The 21477-nt window shown below is 30.9% G+C and overlaps 1 protein-coding gene across 4 annotated transcripts in view; it reads left to right on the top strand.

Moving 5' to 3' along the window:
* The window catches only part of LOC134718400 (suppressor of tumorigenicity 7 protein homolog), a 45400-nt gene extending 24726 nt beyond the window's left edge, over nucleotides 1–20674 (top strand). For 3 of the 4 annotated variants that reach the window (XM_063580903.1, XM_063580909.1, XM_063580914.1), the window contains exons 2-15: nucleotides 2152–2234; nucleotides 5541–5724; nucleotides 7941–8111; nucleotides 9995–10073; nucleotides 10550–10604; nucleotides 11142–11241; nucleotides 11937–12034; nucleotides 12898–13012; nucleotides 13374–13446; nucleotides 14027–14129; nucleotides 14972–15122; nucleotides 15822–15914; nucleotides 16918–17057; nucleotides 17914–20674. In XM_063580903.1, the coding sequence (XP_063436973.1) occupies nucleotides 2152–2234; nucleotides 5541–5724; nucleotides 7941–8111; nucleotides 9995–10073; nucleotides 10550–10604; nucleotides 11142–11241; nucleotides 11937–12034; nucleotides 12898–13012; nucleotides 13374–13446; nucleotides 14027–14129; nucleotides 14972–15122; nucleotides 15822–15914; nucleotides 16918–17057; nucleotides 17914–18009 (1541 nt within the window). In that variant the 3' untranslated portion in view covers nucleotides 18010–20674. Of the gene's footprint in view, nucleotides 1–2151; nucleotides 2235–5540; nucleotides 5725–6356; nucleotides 6368–7940; nucleotides 8112–9994; nucleotides 10074–10549; nucleotides 10605–11141; nucleotides 11242–11936; nucleotides 12035–12897; nucleotides 13013–13373; nucleotides 13447–14026; nucleotides 14130–14971; nucleotides 15123–15821; nucleotides 15915–16917; nucleotides 17058–17913 lie in introns of those variants that run through there. The other variant, XM_063580921.1, reaches the window with a different exon arrangement.
* The last annotated feature ends 803 nt before the right edge of the window (nucleotides 20675–21477 follow it).

The following is a 21477-nucleotide window of genomic DNA, read 5'->3' as shown; positions in this document are numbered from 1 at the left end:
AAACCATTGTCATAAATTGATCAGATATTTGTCAATATATAAATTAGAAGATGAAATCAATTTCAACTCTCCATGAAATATAGTAATATAGCTATAATTCTATTCATGTCAAATAGAGTATTTTTTTTAAAATATATATGAAAAGGATGGACTACTGGAAGTCTCATCTTCTCAGCCCTTACCACACCTTTTTTACCCCTGTACCCTTTCCAAATGGCCCAGGATGTAAGAATGTAAGACTTTGTAAGTGACATTTATTTCAGTCGAAGAAGTCAAGGTCAAATAATTTATTTTATTCCACACTGCTGTTGTAGATTACATTAAGTAGTAAGCTATATGTTATTTTGAACATATTACTTGTGACTTCAGAGAAGCATATTAATGATGATTGATCTTCATATGTTTTTCATCCTCCATCTATGAACTTAGAATAATTGAGAATTGCCAAAATGTCAAAATATAAAGACAACCATTCTTATTAAGCAGTTTTTTTAACCCCTCAAAGAATATTGAAACTTGTTATTTTCTTCACATCAATAGAGTTAACCTTGCTGTAGTAATATACAGATGTAAGGTCAAGGTCACAGTTTTTTACAAAACTTGTTATTAATGCATAAGTTTGGAATTCTTTGAAGAGCTACAGGTGAAATTTACTGCAAATATTCTATTAACATTATTAGCTGAAAGGTCAAGATCATAGGTAAAGAGATAAAGTCAAGGTTATAGACTTCATCAGAGAAATCAAACTGTTACATAGTGATGAAAGCTATCATTAGATTCATTAACAAGTTATCTTTAAGTTAAGGGAAACTTTCAAAGATTTGTTTCAGTGGATCATATAAACATCAGAAACATGCTATTGATAAACAATTATAATCTCTTTAAAGTTGAGCCTGAAAAAGTCATTAAAATCTATTTGAAAAAGCTTAAGATGCAATTGAAGTGCACCCTGCAGCTGGATTAATGAGATATAACATGCAGCTTTGTATATTTAAAATCTGTAATTAATTTGAATCAAATTACAGTTTTAAAGGTCCAACTACTTCCATGATGATATTTCATTTAGTGTTTTATAAATCTTCACTCTACTTGCTGGTTCAAATTAAGTTTGTATTGGTTGAGTTTATTACATTATTTTGAGAAAAATCAAATTTATTACAGAATAATGATTGTATGTTGTCCAGTGAACATTAATGACATTTTACATGTGCCCTTTACCCTTAAAGATTTTATATTGCTAAATAGTACATGTGACATTCTGAATATGTGTAAATAAGGACTGAGTTTAAGGTATCAATAGCACATACAATGTGTAAATCTTCAGGTAACCAAATGCCAAAGGTAATTTGATCGGAAAAGAAAGGATATTGCATATTTATTTATGACGCAGAATAAAACTTTAAAGCAAAGAAACAGGTGTTATTCTACATCTTTATCCTTTTGAAAATTTGACTCTCTTTGATTGGGATTATGTTTTTAATTATTTTGAAATTTTAATTAATAAAGCAATGTTGTACATTGAAACAAATGCAAAATATACAAAGTTTAGAAAGTTCCACAATATGCAAATCAGCATACCCATACCATAAAGGTATCCACTGATTTAGTTTAGTTTAAACATATTTATTTATAGTGGATTGGGAAACAAGTTTTTACAACTTATATTAATCCCTTTCCACTTTGCGGGTGTGAGTGCTGCCTTGTAGCGGCATTAGCCTACTCTTTTTTGAAATTTACAAGGGTGTCTTTAACGTGCAAGAGATATGGCTCTTTCTTAACACGGGCCAGCAATTTTTCGTCCCCGTCCGACGGACTATCATCGTTTCCTCAAGACCATACTCACAAATGGTGTCAAGGGAGAGCCGAAAATTGAGTTCCTACTATTCAATCAAAGTGAAGTTGAGGTATTACATTTGATACTTGTGGTATGAGAGTTCCTTGGTCTCAGCAGCTAAAAAACTTTTTCCATGATTATTTTTAGAGGATTATTGAATTGATCATAACTATCCTGCTTAATATGACAACTTTTTTCTGTTGGCAGGCAAGCTCTTGTATTACTTTTGATGTTATAGAACTTTAAAAATAAAACTATTTTATTTGTTCTCTTTTGATTCAACTGGATATTAGTATAAACAAATATTTCTTTTTCAGCAACTATGTTTCTGAATACTCTGACTCCCAAGTTCTATGTAGCGTTAACTGGTACCTCATCACTGATATCTGGATTAATCTTGGTAAGTACCAGTTCTAAATATTATTGTACAGAAGATCACAGCTTTGATATAGCCTCTATCAGCCTCTGCACATACTTATAAATTATAACCATTGTACCTTTATTGATCATCACATCAGGAATTCATTCTTTGTCAATCTATGAGAATGTTTGTTTCAGCTGTCTTTTTAGAAAGTTTTTCTGATCAGTTCATTGTTTTCTATCATAGATTTGATACCAAAATATATTGCTTAGCTTGTACCAGTACATGAGGATTTACTTACCACTGGATTAACATAGCCTTTCAAGACGTCATAATTATTTTGACTAAGACTGAATCATACTGTCCCTATCCTTGTGTTCAAATCAGGTTATTTTTATTTGATTTTTTTTCAATTGATTTATGCATCAAGTTTGAATGAAAAACAATGTTGGTATTTGTCAGTAAACCCAACCATGTTTAGAAGTCAAGCTATAGTCTGTAACAGCAAACAGTTGTTTATAAAAATAGGTCACACTCTAAATTGCCCCGAGAGTAATAGTTAATAAATTTATTAGAGATTTTGCAACATCTGCCATCAACACATTATTCCCTAAATGACAATGATAATATTAATTAAAGATGACACATGTACAGTGACAAGTTTCCTAGGGACAGAAACATGTGTCAGGGTTAATTTATTTGTATTCCGTTATTTCTTTCTAAAAATACTACAGTAACAAAGACCTACACTATGTTAAAAGCTTTACAATTTAGAATCCTTAAGTTGAATAAAGATGCCATTAGTTTTCATCTGGTCTGAGGTCCTATATCTTTGACCACATTTGCATGGTTCAATGACCATACAAAGATTGTATTTTTTTTTTATTTTTTTTAATATATAATAGAACAACTATATTTGGTGTTAACATTAATGAGTCCACAATTCTTTCACATGGTTCCCTTTCATGCTTATTGTATATGCTGATTGCACATTATTTACAGACATATGTCTTTGGTTGCTTATCTTCATACATCAATATTTAGTGTAAAATTGCTGGTTTAATTAAAATAACATAAGAAATTGTCTGCATCTTTTCCATATTGTAATCTTATAACTATTGATAATATGTCTGCAATTTCTATTTTTCCAAATTGAACTGTCCCTAGAGAATGTCTATAGTTTAATTATATTTTCAGAAAAAGAAAATTGTTATCCAGCTTGTGCCAAACTGTTTTAGAGTTGTCTGACCAAAAAAAACTTGAATGTTTTTCTACTATATTTTCAACCTAAATATTTCTGTCTTTCTGAATGAACTTTTCTCTGACAATTTGTTGGTAATACAGAGTTTGGAAATACTTCAAATAACTTGATGTTTGAGCATGATGAAAAAAAGTACTTTGAGAGTTTCCTTGTATCTTCTGCACTTTCTTAAATTGATCATATTATAAACTTACTACTACAACTCATTCTGATAAGAGATGAACAATGGGAAACCCATTTACATGTTTAGGTGACACGACTAGTTGCTTATTTCCACACCATTTGGTCTCTGGTGGAAAGTTGTCTCGATTGGTAATCATACCACATCTCTTTATTTGATACAGAGGAAACTGCGTTTATAACAAAAGTTTATATGCATAGAATCATTTGTTGTACAAGTTGTACTTTACCCTTGAGAACAAATGTTTACATTTATCTTGAAACAGGTTTAGAATATCCGTATTAAAATCACATTTGATAAACAGAATCTAATCAACTAGAAGACAAATTAAACGAACAATTGAAATAGAAATGTTGTATGTGATTGTAATCACGATGTCGGATCAATCGATACAGTTACAGTGATATTAACACACATTTAAGTAAGCACTCTTCTGGATTTCATATTGATTATTTTAGCTTCTTCATCTTCACAAAAATTGCCTTTTATAAGATAATTCACAATGTGTTTATTGAGAGGATCAAAATGGGTTCTTTTAAAATGTGACTCATGTTCAAGTCTTCATACACTTACACGCATATGTGAATTCAAATATATCAGTTAGGGGACATAATTGAAGAAACTTGTAATGACGTAATTAGAAAATTGGAGTCATCCTATAGTGGAAATAAAAACCTGCCGTAATGAAATAAACGTTGAGACCACAGGAAGAGCTGACATTTTAGTAAGACTATTATCCCTTAATACTACACCTCATCCAATTTGTCACGTAATTTTCTTGTATCTCCATTTAGTCCATTAGCCTAAGAATAGATTATGTACCGATGCAGAGATGGTTAATTTATAACGATCAAAGACGTGTTTCTTAATACTTGTATTCATCATTACTATCATCTTAATCTAATTACTGACGGAAACATTTATGTCTATAAGTTAGTATACTATTCCTTAATGGAATAGCCAACAAGAGTTTCCTACTCCTTAAATAGCTTTATTTTTGTGACCAGTTTCTAGCATAGCTAGATTATAAGATGTCATATGCAACACTGCAAAGCATCCCAATAATTTATAGGAAAAATCATCTTAAATTAGTTTGTGGAGTTCAGAAAAGCTCTTAGGAATCAATTAGACAGTAAAAATGCATAGAAGATTTTTATTGAATTTGTCATTGTGGTTTTCCAAAAACCTTGATTGTTACGGAAACTGAAGTTTTTGCTTCCAAAGAAAATTCCAAATTTCTTGTGCTTGAGAATGTGTAACCAAATTATGTCAGACTTTAAACCAAATCTGACAGGAGATGACAGGCTTTTATGATAAAATATACTTCTTAACAGTATCATGTGTGAAAAGAAAAATAATTTACTCTTGATATATCTTGTCATCAAATAAAGAATACCATTTGTCTTTGGGCAGTTCTTTTATTTATTTTTGTATGTCAGACGCACATGGTTTTGATAATAATTTCTTATGTGAAATAATGCTCTTTTGCAAACCGTATATTTCACTTAGGAAAAAAGACAACTAAATTAAGATGTTGATTTATAATTTATTTAAAATAATCAGCGAGTATGAAATTTTGTTACATATTCTTGAGCAAGAAAAAATAAGACATGAACCGATTTTCTTCATTTCAATGAATATTAGATTTTATAGAAGATCTCATTTGAGTGTAATTTATGTACAATATCAATTTGTTGATGGAAAGACCAAGGCTGAATGCAATGTACTACAGTACAAAACATATAATTGTTAATTAGGTTCCCCATGTAGGTAATTACTGTTAATATGTTTGTTTACATACAAATATTGTTGCATGCAAAAATGCTATTTAAAGCACATAAATCAAAATTTAGCATTGCAGCATCAAATACATGTATTGAAAATTGATAATTTATTCTTTCAGATATTTGAATGGTGGTATTTCAAGAAATATGGAACATCCTTTATTGAACAAGTATCTCTAAATCACATATCTCCATTGTTGGGTGGCACAGATGGACAACAGAATGACAACAATAATACAAACACAAACAGTAATAACACAACCAACACAACACAGAATCAGACAACACAACAGTCTATGCCAGGTAAAATGTCAGACAACAATCTATGCCAGGTTAATTGTCAGACAACAGTTAATGCTAGGTTAATTGTTAGGCAACAGTCTATGCCAGGTTAATTGTTAGACAACAGTCTATGTCAGGTTAATTGTCAGACAACAGTCTAGGCCTGGTTAATTGTCCGACAACAGTCTATGCCTGGTTAATTGTCAGACAACAGTCTATGCCAGGTTAATTGGCCAGGTAGGTTAATTGTCAGACAACAGTCTATGTTAGGTTAATTGTCAGACAACAGTCTATGTCGGGTTAATTGTCAGATAACAATCTAGGCCTGGTTAATTGTCTGACAACAGTCTATGCCAGGCAACAGTCTATGCCAGGTTAATTGTCAGACAACAGTCTATCCCAGGTTAATTGTCAAATAACAGTCTAGACCTGGTTAATTGTCTGACAACAGTCTATGCCAGGTTAATTGTCAGACAACAGTCTATGCCAGGTTAATTGTCAGGCAACAGTCTAGGCCTGGTTAATTGTCAGACAACAGTCTATACCAGGTTAATTGTCAGACAACAGTCTATGTCAGGTTAATTGTCAGACAACAGTCTATGCCAGGTTAATTGTCAGGCAACAGGCTAGGCCTGGTTAATTGTCAGACAACAGTCTATGCCAGGTTAATTGTCAGACAACAGTCTATGTTAGGTTAATTGTCAGATAACAGTCAAAATCAAGCGGACATCAGTCTATACGAGGTAAATTATCATGCAACAGTTTATGCCAGGTAAATTGTCAGTGAGCAGTATGCAAAATTGATTGTCAAGCAACGAAAGATAGATGAAAACGAATAAACCATTAAAACAAACATAACATTTTAAACACAACAAAATCATTTCAAACAAAATCCTTTAAAAAAGTAATGAGATGTGTTTTGATTGGTAATGAGATAACTATCCACTAAATTCTTTAAAATGTAGATGATAACAAATAAAGTCATATAAATCAACAAATCAAACAAAAAATACTTAAAACTACAAAATTACAACATTTTTTGTCGAGCCTGCGACTTTTGTCGCAGAAAGCTCGACATAGGGATAGTGATCCAGCGGCGGAGCTAGCTCACTTCTTAAAAGCTTTATATCTTAGAAGGTGGGAGACCTGGATGCTTCATACTTTGAATATGGATGCCTCATGTTACGAAGTTTCCGTCAGTCACATGTCCAATGTCCTTGACCTCATTTTCATGGTTCAGTGACTACTTGAAAAAAAGTTAGGATTTTTTGTAATGTTAAATTCTCTTTTATTATATGTAATAGGATAACTATATTTGGTATGTGCGTACCTTGCAATGTCCTCTTGCCCTTCAGACAGTTTTCACTTGACCTCGACCTCATTTCATGGATCAGTGAACAAGGTTAAGTTTTGGTGGTCAAGTCCATATCTGAGATACTATAAGCAATAGGATTAGTATATTCGGTGTATGGAAGCACTGTAAGGTGTACATGTCCAACTGGCAGGTGTCATCTGACCTTGACCTCATTTTCATGGTTCAGTGGTTATAGTTAAGTTTTGTGTTTTGGTATGTTTTTCTTATACTGTATGCAATAGGTCTTCTATATTTTGTGTATGGAATGGTTGTAAGGTGTACAGGTCTACCTGGCAGGTGTCATATGACCTTGACCTCATTTTCATGGTTCAGTGGTCAAAGTTAAGTTTTTGAGTTTTGGCCTTTTTTTGTAATACTATATGCAATAGGTCAACTATATTTGGTGTATGGAAATATTTCATGATCTACTTGTCAGTCGCGCAGGTTTTATTTGACCTTGACCTCATTTTTTCCGGTTCATTGCTCAGTGTTAAGCTTTTGTGTTTTGGTCTGTTTTTCTTAAACTATAAGCAATAAGTCAATTTTTGTTGTTGTATGGAAGAATTGTTAGCTGTACATGCCTACCTGGCATTGTTCATCTGACCTTGACCTCATTTTCATGGTTCAAAGGTCAATGTTTAGTTTTCTTGGTTTATGTTAAGTTTATGTGGCAGTTGTAATAATAAAGCTTTATTATTAGGACTATCAACATAATATCAATGATTAGTAAAGAAGGCGATACATTTCAGTGTGTGCACTCTTGTTCAGAAAATAAGCAGTATTATTGATCCTTTAAATTTTAAGATTTTTTTTAAAATTGAAGTTTATATTGACTTATGAAAACGTTTAAGATTTTTAAAACCCAACTTAAATGTTTTTTCAGAATGTAAAGTATGGAGAAATCCATTGAATTTATTCCGAGGCTCAGAATATCAGCGATATAATTGGGCGAGGGGTAAAGAACCATTAACATATTATGACATGAATCTCTCAGCACAAGATCACCAAACATTCTTTACATGTGAATCAGATGCTGGAAAACAAGAATTTGAAAGTAAGTGGAAAAACAATATACAGCTGATTGCATTGAGTGTGTAGGTAAAGGTAATATCTAAAGTAAGCTTGCTTGCTAGCTGAACTGTGAAGTCATTATTAGGCAAAGTATATTACCCTTTAGAATTAACCTAGTCCTACAGACAGATAGATTGGTTATCTATTGGACTAGTCTACTCTTACAGGAGAATAGTATACCTTACCTAATAATGACTTCAGGGTTCAGCAAACAAGCAAGCTAACAACACTCAATGCAATAGGCTGTAAAAATTAAATAAACACAAGGGGCTTTTATTTTGTTGGGTATAATGTTGTATGGATTTCCTGGAAAACCCCAAAGTTTTAATATCAAATAATTACTGTAGATGTATGTTTCATTATATTATTCTGATTGGCTGCACTGCAATCTTGTGTTATTCCTTAATCAAGTTCATTACACAATAAAAATCATTCATGATGACACGAGGTCCCACAATAAAGTGCACACATAAATTAATAAAAACTTGATAAATTCGTGTTTTCATAATCCTAGCCAAAAAAAATTAATTATAAGTATTGAATGCTTCTTTTTGTAACTTCATAGGGTTGTAAAAGCTTTGACCATGCACACATTTTTAGAATGAAGCACTTCCACGCTTCATACAAAATGTTCTTCTGTCAACGCCTTACACCCCAATGAAGTTGCAAAAAGAAGCATTAAATTCTTATAATGAAAGCTGTATCTTCTTGTGATTTGTTAAATGCAGAGTTTGAAACCACAAATTTATTCAAAAACACATGAATTAAATATTTTGGACAAGTCACAAAAAAATCTTTATCTAGGATTTAAAATTCCTTCATGGCATGTCAAATAAATTATATGATTTACTTTACTATAGACACCTGGTGTTGAATTACTGGATTAAGAAAAAGTACATGTTTTTTTTTTAAGGAAAAAATGTAACAACCCTGCAAGAACAGTTATATGATATGGTTTAAAGTAAAAAGATTCATATTGTTGTCTCTTTGATACATTCCCCATTTCCATTCTCAATTTTATAGTTTAAAACTATAGACAAATGAGTGTACTTTACTCCAATTATATGTCAAAATTGCGAAGTTTTCAATTAGTTGCAAAAATGAAGAGAAATTAAAAATAACAGTGTTGAAAATGTACTGTCAAGTTGGCACAAGGAAAGGGCATTATGTTTAGCAATTATTTGATTTGAAAAAATGAGTATGAAATGAGCTTGTCATCTGATGCACCTAAATAAGGTTTCTTGAGAATAAAATCTGACAGATAGGATCAGCCTGATGTCTTAACTTTTCCAAAGTAGAAGTAAATCAAATTTAGTAAAATCTTAAAGCTCTCAAGTCTGCCAATTGTTCAATAAAAGGTTTGTGATTGATTTGCAATTAACGTATAAGCTTTAGACATGCAAACTTATAAAAAATTGTCAAATCTGTAAAGAATCGTGGAAATATCAAATTGTTAAAAAAATGAATTATGACTGATGACAATGTGGCTTTTTAACCACCTTGACTGTCTATAAAACCCTCGCATGGTAAGATATTATAAATGATATATATATACTGTGGTTTCATTAATATTCGTTGGATACCAATTTCAGTGGATTTTGTGGGAACAGGAGAACCCACGAATTCAAATGTTCAACGAATAACAAACGGAATAAGTGTAGACTTTGCCAAAACCACGAAATAAAATATCCATGAATATGTAAATTTTCATCAAAACACGAAAATTGGTATCCACGAAAATAAACGAATCCACAGTATAAATTAATTGAGGAATGCTCCTATTTTTTTTATAAAGGCGTTTTAAGCAATCTATCTGCTTCTGTGTTTGCTAAATAATTGTAATGTAATTTATTGATATATTTTCAGTAATGCAAAGAGCATGGAGGGAAAGAAATCCACAGTCAAGAATCAAAGCTGCTAAAGATGCATTAGAGAAAAACCCAGAGTAAGATATAACAAGAATTGTAATGTAATGATAATCAGTTGCTCATCCTATTATCAATAGAGCAGGGGCCTCGGTGTCCCAGTGGTTCTAGTAGTCAACCTAATGTATCACTAGCTTGTCAACCTTGAGCTTGTCAGTTCAGTTCCCTCATGGGGAAGGTGCATTATAATCCAATTGTATAGGAGTCATACTGAATGTTATGGTTCTGTATGCGCTACTCTGGCTTCATCCACCATTATAAACTGACTGCCTTAAAATAGCACAATAGTGTTGAAAGTAGCGTTAAACACCAATCAATCAATCAATCAATCAAGCAATCTTCAATAGAGCTGTAAAAGTTGTATTGATTTAAAAACATTAAAACTGAAGTTTCCAACATAGAAAACTTATAAATGAAAAAAATATTAGACCTTTATTGAATCATCATTTTATTTGAATTACACTATATCAATTCAACCTTTGTTTCCTTTTCACAGATGTTGTACAGCTATAATACTGTTAGCAGAAGAAGATACAAGTTCTATAGCAGATGTATGTATATATTATTGTACAGCACAATGATCATTAAAATATCATCAGAAAGATACAGAAGCAAAGCTTGGTTAAGGTTACATTTTCTATCTACAGTAAAAGTACTCTTACTGTTACATTCAAATTTCTGTGTTATTCCTTAAATATCTTTGGTAAAAGTTTTCTTTTGTTTTATGCTTTAAACTTTCAATAGAAAATATTTTTCTAAAAAGAACAAAAAACTTATCCAATTTTTTCCCCCCTTTTTAACAAGACAGTTTTGAGTTATATTATTCATTCCCAAAAAAAACAAACCTTTCCAGTGTTAATTTAGCATTTGTAAAGAAAGCTTCCTTTTAATTTCTAAATTTTCTGTCTTTTTGATTCCATAGTTTTCAGTCTTTCTGTCTTTTTGATTCCATAGTTTTCAGATAATTTTCTGTGTTTCTGATTTCATGGTTTTCAGATAATTTTCTGTCTTTCTGATTCCATAGTTTTCATATTTTCTAGAGTTATGGGACTTTAACCATAAAATTGAAAAAATATTTTATTTTGCAGGCTGAGAAAATGTTTAAGCAGGCTTACAAAACAGCAGAAATATCATACAGAAAATCACAACAGACACAACATCAAAACTTACAGCATGAAGCAACATACAGTAGGTTTATAATATTTGAAATAAGTACAAATATCAAAGATAGTGGTGTTTATACAATCATAACAATGTCATACAAGTACTATGTTTTAATTGCAAACATCAACAGAACTTTCACAAAGATCTCAAGTAAACTTTATTGAGATCTTCCCACTATATTGATTTTGTTTACTTGTTTTCTAAATCACATCATGTAAATTTTGATCCAACACACATAATGATTTGGGGTAATATAGATATCAGTTTGTATTTCTATCTGTCTGTCCCACACATATGATGATTTTGGGTGATAAAGATATTAGATTGATTTTATGTCTGTCCAACACACAAATTATAATTTTGGATAATAAAGAAATGTCTGTTTTCTGTTTGTCCCACACAAATGATAAGTTGGGGTAGTATAATAGATATAAGTATATGCGTCTGTCTGTCCATATCTCTCAAGATTTTCTGTTTTCGCTTTGCCTAAATTTTGCCTCAACCATTAATTTTGATAAAATCCTTTGTAGAAATTAGTTTGATCCCCTTTGAATTTTTTTTTACCACAATACTTTTGGGGGTTCTTTATTCACTTTTAAAGATTCTTAACCTATGGAAATCATATATGTTGAGAAACATTTTCTCTTAAATTTATATTTATAAAATCTGTTTAAACTAAGATGGATTTTAAACGATTAAATTCTTTGAATTTATTTCAGGACGAGACACAAATGTGATAGTTTATATAAAAAGGAGACTTGCAATGTGTGCTAGAAAATTAGGTAGAACAAGGGAGGCAATCAAAATGATGAGAGAGGTGAGAATTAAATATTTTGCAAGTTTTCTAACCACCCAATAAGATATCTACAGTTAACTATAAACTTTATAATGATTTACATAGATATACTTTTTAGGACAATAGTGAAGAGTAATTTTATTATTTGGTTCTTTAAATTAAGAAAATAAGAAGAATAAAAGAAGATATCAGTGTGATTTATTTTGCCCCACCTATAGTTGGGGGCATTATGTTTTCTGGTCTGTGCGTCCATTGTCAATCAACTTGAAACTTAGTACACATGTTCCTTATGATATGATCTTTCTAATTCTAATGCCAAATTAGAGTTTTTATCCTAATGTCACGGTCCACTGAACATAAAAAATGATAGTGTGAGTATCTGTGTACTGGGGACACATTCTTGTTTTTCATCTAACAATAATATGAGATTGATTATTAAATGTGATTCATGTAGAAACTTTTACTCACTTCCATCATGGCAAATTGCTTACCAAATGATTAAAAAAAACAAGACAAAACTAAAGTAGAAGTTTATTTCTCTAATTTTTGTGCTATTTTCACATTTCCTGACCGGTGTGAGAAAAATATTTCTCCTCACTAGTGAAAAATCTATTCTCGGCAAATGATTAGTCGAAATTTGATTATGACATCAAAATGATTTGTTTTCTTCTCAATTTTCCTATTGTGACGTCATGAAAAAAGGCGACCTTGCCTGATGACGTCGCAAATAATGAGCACAACGTTAAAAAAATAAAATTTAACTGTCTCGAGAGGAGAATATCGTAATACACTTGTTGCAGTGTAAGAATCTAAATATCAAATTTATAAAAAAAAATATTTAGGAGATTGTCAGTTGTGTAATTTATTTTTTTATATTTTTGCAGTTAATGAAAGAGTTTCCCACATTAAATTTATTCAACATACATGAGAATCTCATAGATGCATTATTAGAAGTACAAGCATATGCAGATGTACAGGCATTACTAGCTAAATATGATGGTATGTACACAATTATCTCCCTTTGTAATGCAATCTGTTATCTCCCCTTCCATGACTGAGAAAACAAAAACCGGTTGTTTTACAAAAAATCTTTGGAATTTCAAGGATTTTTATTTTTATTGAAAAATCATTTAAGCTTATATTCAATAAAATGTATGGTTTCGAGTAACTAAGAGGTGTGTGTGCTTATGTGAATAAATAGAAAACCTTTAAACTTGGGTGTCTGTCCAGCATGGAGATTTTAAAATTTGTAATGCATTGCAAGAAAATGTGAATCTTACTCAGATTGAATGTTTAGTGTAACATTTATGCATTCTTAAAATCTTAATTATAAACTCTACTGTTTATTTATTCTCTATAGATATCAGTTTACCTAAGTCAGCAGCTATATGTTACACAGCAGCATTACTAAAAGCAAGGGCAGTAGCCGATAAGTAAGTTAATATATGTTGTAATTAAATTGTAGTAATGCATTACAATGCTTTCTATTCTAAGAGATTTAATAAGTAATAGATTGCATAACCAGTTAGAATGGGATATGGCCTGATTTCAACTCAAGTTATTTATTTTCAATATTAAATGATAAACGGGCGTATTATTACTATAATAATACTATTTTGATTAGATAACAAAACGCTGTTATAGCGTCTTGAGATTCTGGATAAGCCAATCCATTGTACACAGATTTTTAAATCAAACTCATCAATAACCTAAGGAATAGCCAATGGAAATGCTGTAATAGTGTCTTGTAATGCTGGATAAGCCAATCAATTTTATGCAGAGTTTCATATCACACTTTGTGCAGTGAGATACAAGAAATATCTATTCATGCAAAAACAGACCACAACAAAAATTGTTCAAAAAGTCTTTAATTATAAGAGTCAAATAAAACTTTTAAAGACATGAAAGTTGGCAGTTATTTTGGTTATTGCAATGACTTTTAGTATAAATATATAATAACTCATTAATAAGTTTGATTGATTGTTTTAGTTTAGCGTTATTTTACTTATATAGATTCTCACCTGATACTGCTTCAAAGAGAGGATTAAGTACAGCAGAAATGACAGCCGTAGAGGCTATACACAGAGCTGTGGAATTTAATCCACATTGTCCAAAGGTATTATACACAATATTACTGAAACACACATTCTCAGGAATAAACTTTATCAAGTATAAATAAATGGAAATGTTTGGTATACTACTACTATAGATTCTTTATAACCCTCTGGATGTTTAGCATTCATTGACTATCATCATACCATGTTATAATTATATATGAAATATCATTTAACAGAAATGTATTACCAATGTTATTTCAACTGATCGGGCGGAGCTTACGTTTTAATTTGCATAAGGACAGTCTATGTGAAGATGTGTGTGATAAGGATGATTACCGTTATAATTATTACTGATTTTTAATCACCTATCAGTGTCATCAAAGGAATTTACAAAACAATGACTGGACACTTCATTTTTGAGTTTATCCTTAAACCCCTAACTCTAGATGAACTGGTTTATTATGAGCGAACCGGTTAAACTCCGCCCAGTCAAGTGAAATAAATTGAGTAATATCCATAGTACATAGATGCCCCACTCGCATTCCCTATGTTCAATGGAACGTGAAATTGAGATTAGAAAAATCATATCATGTGTACTAAGTTTCATGTCGATTTGACATCAACTTCATCAAAAACTTTAAATTGAAGCAAGACATAAAGAACCAACAGACACACAGACCAAAAAAACATAATACCAATAAACAAAGCAAAAAAAATATCTACACAAAATGTAAAGAATTGTTCAATTTTCATGCAGAATATTTTAACATAATCAAGTATTTATCAATAATATATACTTTAAAATAAAAAGATTTGGATTTTATTTGTCCTTGAAGACACTGAGCTGTGACTTCTACTTCCACACATGACCCTTAAAAGAATTTTCTATGTTTATTTTCAGTATTTACTAGAAATGAAGAGTTTAATCCTTCCACCAGAACACATACTTAAGAGAGGTGATAGTGAGGCTATAGCATATGCATTCTTTCACTTACCACACTGGAAAAAAGTAGATGGCGCTCTTAATCTTTTACACTGTACATGGGAAGGAAGTAAGTTATATGCAAATTTAATCATTGAAGACCCCCATTGGTGGCCTTCTGCAGTTGTCTGTTCTTTGGGTGGATTGTTGTCTCTTTGACATATTCCCCATTTCCATTCTCAATTGTATAATTGATCTTTTAGTACCTCCACAAATGTACTAATTTTTGTGGGTTTCATTTGTGGCCCATTGTAAAGCTTTCAACAAATGAGTAATATCTTCATTATCTTGTGAGCACATAAAACATTTTTAAGCCCTTTAGGTATTTGCTGCAGACATTTTTTTATTGCTCATTACTGATTTTAGAGAATCCAAAACTTTTATTTGTGGATTCAATATAGGAATATAGTTCAGCTTTCTCCTAAAAGCCTCCAGGCATATAGAAGATATTCAACTAGCTGAAAAGTAAAAGACGATAACTGTGTCCTTGAACTTATTTGTGATAAATTCATTCATGTTCTTTTTTGTACAGCTCCAATAGATGGCAAGAGATCTTATCTAAAACCATATATTTTATGTTGAAGAAATGTTCTAAAATTCATGTTGAATTTTATTTTTTGTGTTTAAGGGGAGATAATCAAACTGACTTTAAATCAATTATGAATAAAATGGTAACAGTCTTTCTAAAGTGTGTGCAACTCCTCCAAAATGCCTGGATAGATATTTATGAATCTTTACACAGTTGTAGAATTATTACATTATTTTTCAGCTTTTAGAATGATACCATATCCCCTAGAGAAAGGACATTTATTTTACCCCTACCCAACATGTACAGAAAGTGCTGACAGAGAGTTATTACCAGGTATAGAATGCTAATCTTATTGTTAGGCTCCATAGGTTAACTTGCATCATGAATCAATCAGGTTTTTTGCACTTGAATAATTTTATATAGTTATAAGCTGTCATATGCTTAAATATTTTAGCACGTTAATAATCCTCAATAGTTAGCGCAAGTTTATTTCCTTGAATAATTTTTAGGAGAATCATTCAAGTTTTCATATTTCTGGAAGATGGCTGAATAATTAAATTGTTTTGTAATAATTTTTGCTTTGAATGTAAATTATTTCACTTAAAACAAAGATACAATTATGAAAATTTCAAATAATGATAAAAATAATTCATTTAAACAGGAATATGTGTCTATAGGACACCATGCTCTATTTCACAATCATATTTCTATGTCAGTGAATATTAAAATGTGATATTTAGAGTGGAACATGGGGTCCTATAGACACAAATTCTTGTTCCATTCAGTTTTTTGTTATATATAATATAATTTCATTTTGGATGTAACACGTCTTCTGATTGGCTGACGTTATTTTGTTATGAGCCCATAGACATAATTTAGTCATGTGACCGTTACGTCATCAACGTTTTTTCATGATTTTCTACAGTTTAAAATGGAATTTAGAATTAAATTATAAGAAATGACTGTAATCTTTTTTCTGTCTATTCGAATAAAAATAAAAAATGTGGTACATACTGTTAAATAACCCGCTACACGCCTTATTCAGTGTGCACCAAATTTTTTATGTTATTTCTTCATAGACAGAAAAATATTACAGTCATTCCTTAAATGTATTTTTCCTATGCAGTCAGTAAATTTACCTTTTTTAATATCTAAAGATAGCAGTTTCAATTGCGATGCATAATTAATCTGTCTAACAAATGAAGCTTACAGACAGACCAAACTTTTTACTTGCATACTTTTGTAGATTAAACTTTATATTAAAGTAACTTTAATATAATGCTTAATCTATTACAAATAAAATGAATGTATTATAATTCCTAAAATATGATTTCAGCTTACCATGAGGTGTCTGTGTACCCAAAGAAAGAGTTACCTTTCTTTATCTTATTTACTGCTGGTTTGTGTTCCTTCACAGCCCTTCTAGCCCTCCTCACACATCAGTACCCAGAACCCATGGGTATGGTAGCAAAAACAGTAAGTACCATTTAATATTAACATTGTGTAATAGCCAAAAGTTTTGAAAATAAATTAAAAGACATTTTTTATTGTAATGTTATCAACATAATTTAATTAACAAGATAAAAATTATAAGACCTTGCTAGTATAGTGAAAAGTACTAAACTGAAATTTGTGATGAATTTATTTGTGTTTCTTCTTTGTCCAAAAGAGAGCTTATCCAAACCCATATATTTTAAGTTAAATAAATATTCTTAAATTTATTTTGAATTTATTTTGGTGTGAAATGGGAGATAATCAAAAGTTGGCTTGATTATCTTCCCTTTAATTAGAATTTTTATTGACAATATTTGCAATTACCAGTTTGTTTGACTCAAACAAAGTACAGTATAACATTAATATTTCTTGAACATTAAGTGGCAGGTATTCATGGATCAGATTTGCCTTTTTGACAGGCTTCGTGACTGACAAATAAAATAGATGTTGCTTATGGAGCAGAAATTAATTCCACTTTTTGTGAACCTAATATCACCTAACACCCAAAGACCATGTTGCTTCAAATTTGGGTGTGCTATCTTTTTATATACATTATTAAATGTAAATTTCTTCAACCAGTTTATTTTTAATTTTAATTCGACTCATTCTTAAATAGTTCTTCCTATATATTACAGACAGATCTACCCACCTCCCCATTTTTTTTTGGGGAAAATATTGATTAATTATTTAATGAATCACTGGAACATGTCAGGAGCGGGCCCCCTCATAGGCAGTAAGTGCCCCCTCTTATGAACATTTCTAGATCAGCCACTGTATATGATTACCATTACCATGTAGTCCATTACACATTTTCTAATTTTTATTCCCTATTTTTCAGGTAATAGGATGGTTATACATGCCTATAAGTTATGTCTTGGAGAAGCTTGAGGCCATTTTACCATCCAATCTTCTTCATCAACTGTCTCGTATATAGACTATGGATCTGTTTTAGATATAGAATACCGGTACACAGTATTTACCAACGTTGAAGGCATAAGTCACACAACAGAAGCTACCAAGAATTACAACTATTGTCATTACAAGTTACAATAATAATGGTGGCCATTTTGAATTTTTAATCATTATAATATTTAAATTCACTTCAGGGTAAATGGCATTTCATGGCATTAGATACAGGGTAAATACCCATACATAAGGCAGCTTATACTTTATGATTTCAACATTACAGACTTTAAAATATAGGCCAGGGTGAAATTTTTTTATGACTAATTTGATTTTTTTAGCATGCATTTTTGTATTTTACAAGAATTTACAATGGTATCTCCTTGTTAACTGCTTCATAAGATAATATATGTTAATATCCTGGGTAAATGCAAATATAGCACACTTTAAATCATCATGTTCAACCATAGAAAACACTGCACCAAGGTATCAAATCTGCAAAACTATTCTGCCCAACAATACAAAAGTAGAGTCAAGTTGACTTGGATGGAGAGTTGTCTCAATGGCACTCATTCCACATGTTCTTATATCTATCAAGTTTTATACTTATCATCTTGTTAATAACTTGTCTTCTTTTGTATTGTTGGACAGAATAGTTTTGCAGATTTGATGCCTCAAGTTATACTAAGATGATCATTATTGACTTAACCTTCTCATGGTAAGCTTCCAACATTTTAAGAACATACTTCGTTTTTTGACTCAGAAAAATTCAAATTACCGGTAATACATAAAGCTGGTTTTAAAGCTATGAGATAAATCATAAATGTCAACTTTCAACTGTATGACTTAACTTAGTTTCTACTCTTACCCACCTCAGCAGCAATATTTACATAACTTATGATAGTTATATATATAAGTTTTCAGAAAACCTGACAAACTTTTATGGTATTGATGAAATCTGTATGGGCAGAAACCAGAAATTTTGAAACTTGGCAAAATTGTAGAAAAATTAATATATATTTTAGACAATCTTAAGCTAAAAATTATATACATTGTTTGTATTTTACAATCAATAGGAGGAAACTGTATGTCCTTAATCTTCTGAATCTGCCACTGGATGGCAAGTCTGAAGACAAATAGTTATAACTGTAAAAAAAGAAGATGTGGTATTATTACCAATGATACCAGCCTTCATAAGAGACCAAATGACACAGAAATTATCAACTATAGGTCACCATACAACCTTCAACAATGAGCAAAGCCCATAGTTCATTGTCAGATGTAAATGGTTACTTCACATTCATGAGTTCTCAAACATGGCTATAAAAGTTGCACAAGATGATTAAAAATTTTCTCCGAGCGTGTGAGGGTTTACCAGCCATCAAGAATTATTAAACACCACCATTTATAAATTTTCTCCTTGCTAATGGTTAAAAGTTTTTAGGTAGACATTAAATTTTGATTTTATTGAGGCTTGCTGAATAATGTTTGAGTCTCATTTTAAATGGACTGTAAGAGGATACACATGAATCTCAGTAAATTGGTTTTAGGAATATGACAGCTATGTTAAAAATTGTTTATTTTTTCACATTATCCATGTCATGAAATTATTACCTGCGCTTTACAAATTATCAAGACATAGGTGGTATTTTTAATTTACCTTTGTTTATGGTATATTTAATAATTATAGATGTCTTTAATGCTTAATTAGATTTTATTTACATGGATTAGTGTCAGGTTAAACTTCACCTTTAGGCAGAAAGATTAAAATATTTCAGACAAAAATAATTTAAATCATTTTACAATGTGTCAGTCTACCTGCATTAAACTTGGTAATTCTTTTTTTCTCTTTCATTACTGAATTACTCATCAGATTTTGAATCTTACTGTTTTAAAGTAAATATTTTTAGGAAAACAATAAAATTTAGAAGAATAAATTTTACCCTTCCTTTAATGAATGTTGGTTGTTGTGGTTCATTCAAGAATGTTAGTTTGGAGGTGGGTAATCAGGGGTGTATCCAGTCATTTTTAATAGAGGGGTACCTTACCCAGGAGAAGAGGGAGTTTTAACTATATGCCCCCTTTTAAATGCATTGATTGTCCAGAAAAAAGGGGGTTCCCACCCCCAGAACCCTCCCCGAGATTCACCACTTGTATTTCATTCATAATTGATGTCAAGTTGACTTTGTCAAACTTTTATGAAAGAGAAAATTGCCAAGCGAAATTGTTTCCTTGATCATCAACCTTTGAAAGAGTTTAACAATGTTTGGTAAAAATATACTACACAAGACAGTTGATTCATATCTTTTAAAATAGCAAGACATTTTTTTCTCTCTCCTTTTTGAGCAAATTTTACGATAATTAGATTGCTGTTTTTAAAACTTGCTTTTTAGGAAGTAAGAAAGGGATGGATAATTAAAAGGGGGGTTGAAAAAAAAAACTGAGAAGGGAATAAGTTGAAGCTTAATGTCTTATTCAAAGGTATTTTTCTATTGTTATATATTATATTAAGCCATAGTAATGTCTGTATCTTTGATGAATTCAATTTTAAAATCTATGATACCTAGGTAATATGGTAGCTTGTGTTCTTCAGCTTATGACAGAGTAAAACATAAGAAAAGACAAGCTAGTATGAGATTATATATTTGTTATATGTTAAAAATAAACATCATGTCTTCAATAAATTGTTAATGAATTATTTGTCTTACTTATTATGTTTTAAGAGATAACTGTATTGTATTTTAAGCTTGGCCTTTGTAAAACATAGATTTTACTGTCGCAAATTGAGTTTACCTAGTGACGCATAGTGGAGCTAGGTAATTGGATATTTGCGACAGTAAAATCAAGTTTTTACGAAGGCCAAGCTTAAAATACAATGTGACATTGTCTTTAGCAACTAAACAATGTAAAGTCATATGTAAACTCACGATTTCAAACATGAATACTAGACATTTTACACATTTTGTATGCTTCAGAATGGTTTCAATGTTGACAAAAAGAAGATTTTGAGACTCAAATGTAGACTTTCATGTTTATTTTGTGAAAAAATACATACCAAAAAAAATCCGAATTCAAAATGGTGTCTTTCTTAGTTACGGACTAGTAGAACGTGGAATTTACCCCTTCAAAATATTTGTCAACGTCCAATGAAAATTATCATTACAAGCGAATTGCATTAGAATATGATATTATTGGTAGCACCATCAGAAAAAATAAAGTTGAAAAAAAAATATCACAAAAGTTATAATGGACACAACATAGAATTACAAGAAAAGAATTCAAAAGTAAAAACATGTGCAACATCAGATCTGATTGGTTAATTCATAATTACTTTTGTGGTTAATATATTTGTGGGTTTACAATCGGAAACAGGGAATCTGTCAAAGAGCACTTACCGGTATACCCTATGAACAAAAACTAAGACCTTATCTGAACACTCCAGCATAAAATATTCTGACTTCACAATGGATAAGAGCCAGTATTACTTTGAATTGTTTTA

Source organism: Mytilus trossulus, chromosome 1 (genome assembly GCF_036588685.1).
Source record: "Mytilus trossulus isolate FHL-02 chromosome 1, PNRI_Mtr1.1.1.hap1, whole genome shotgun sequence".
Classification (NCBI taxonomy): Eukaryota; Metazoa; Mollusca; class Bivalvia; order Mytilida; family Mytilidae; genus Mytilus; species Mytilus trossulus.
This window is presented reverse-complemented; position numbering and strand designations above follow the sequence as displayed.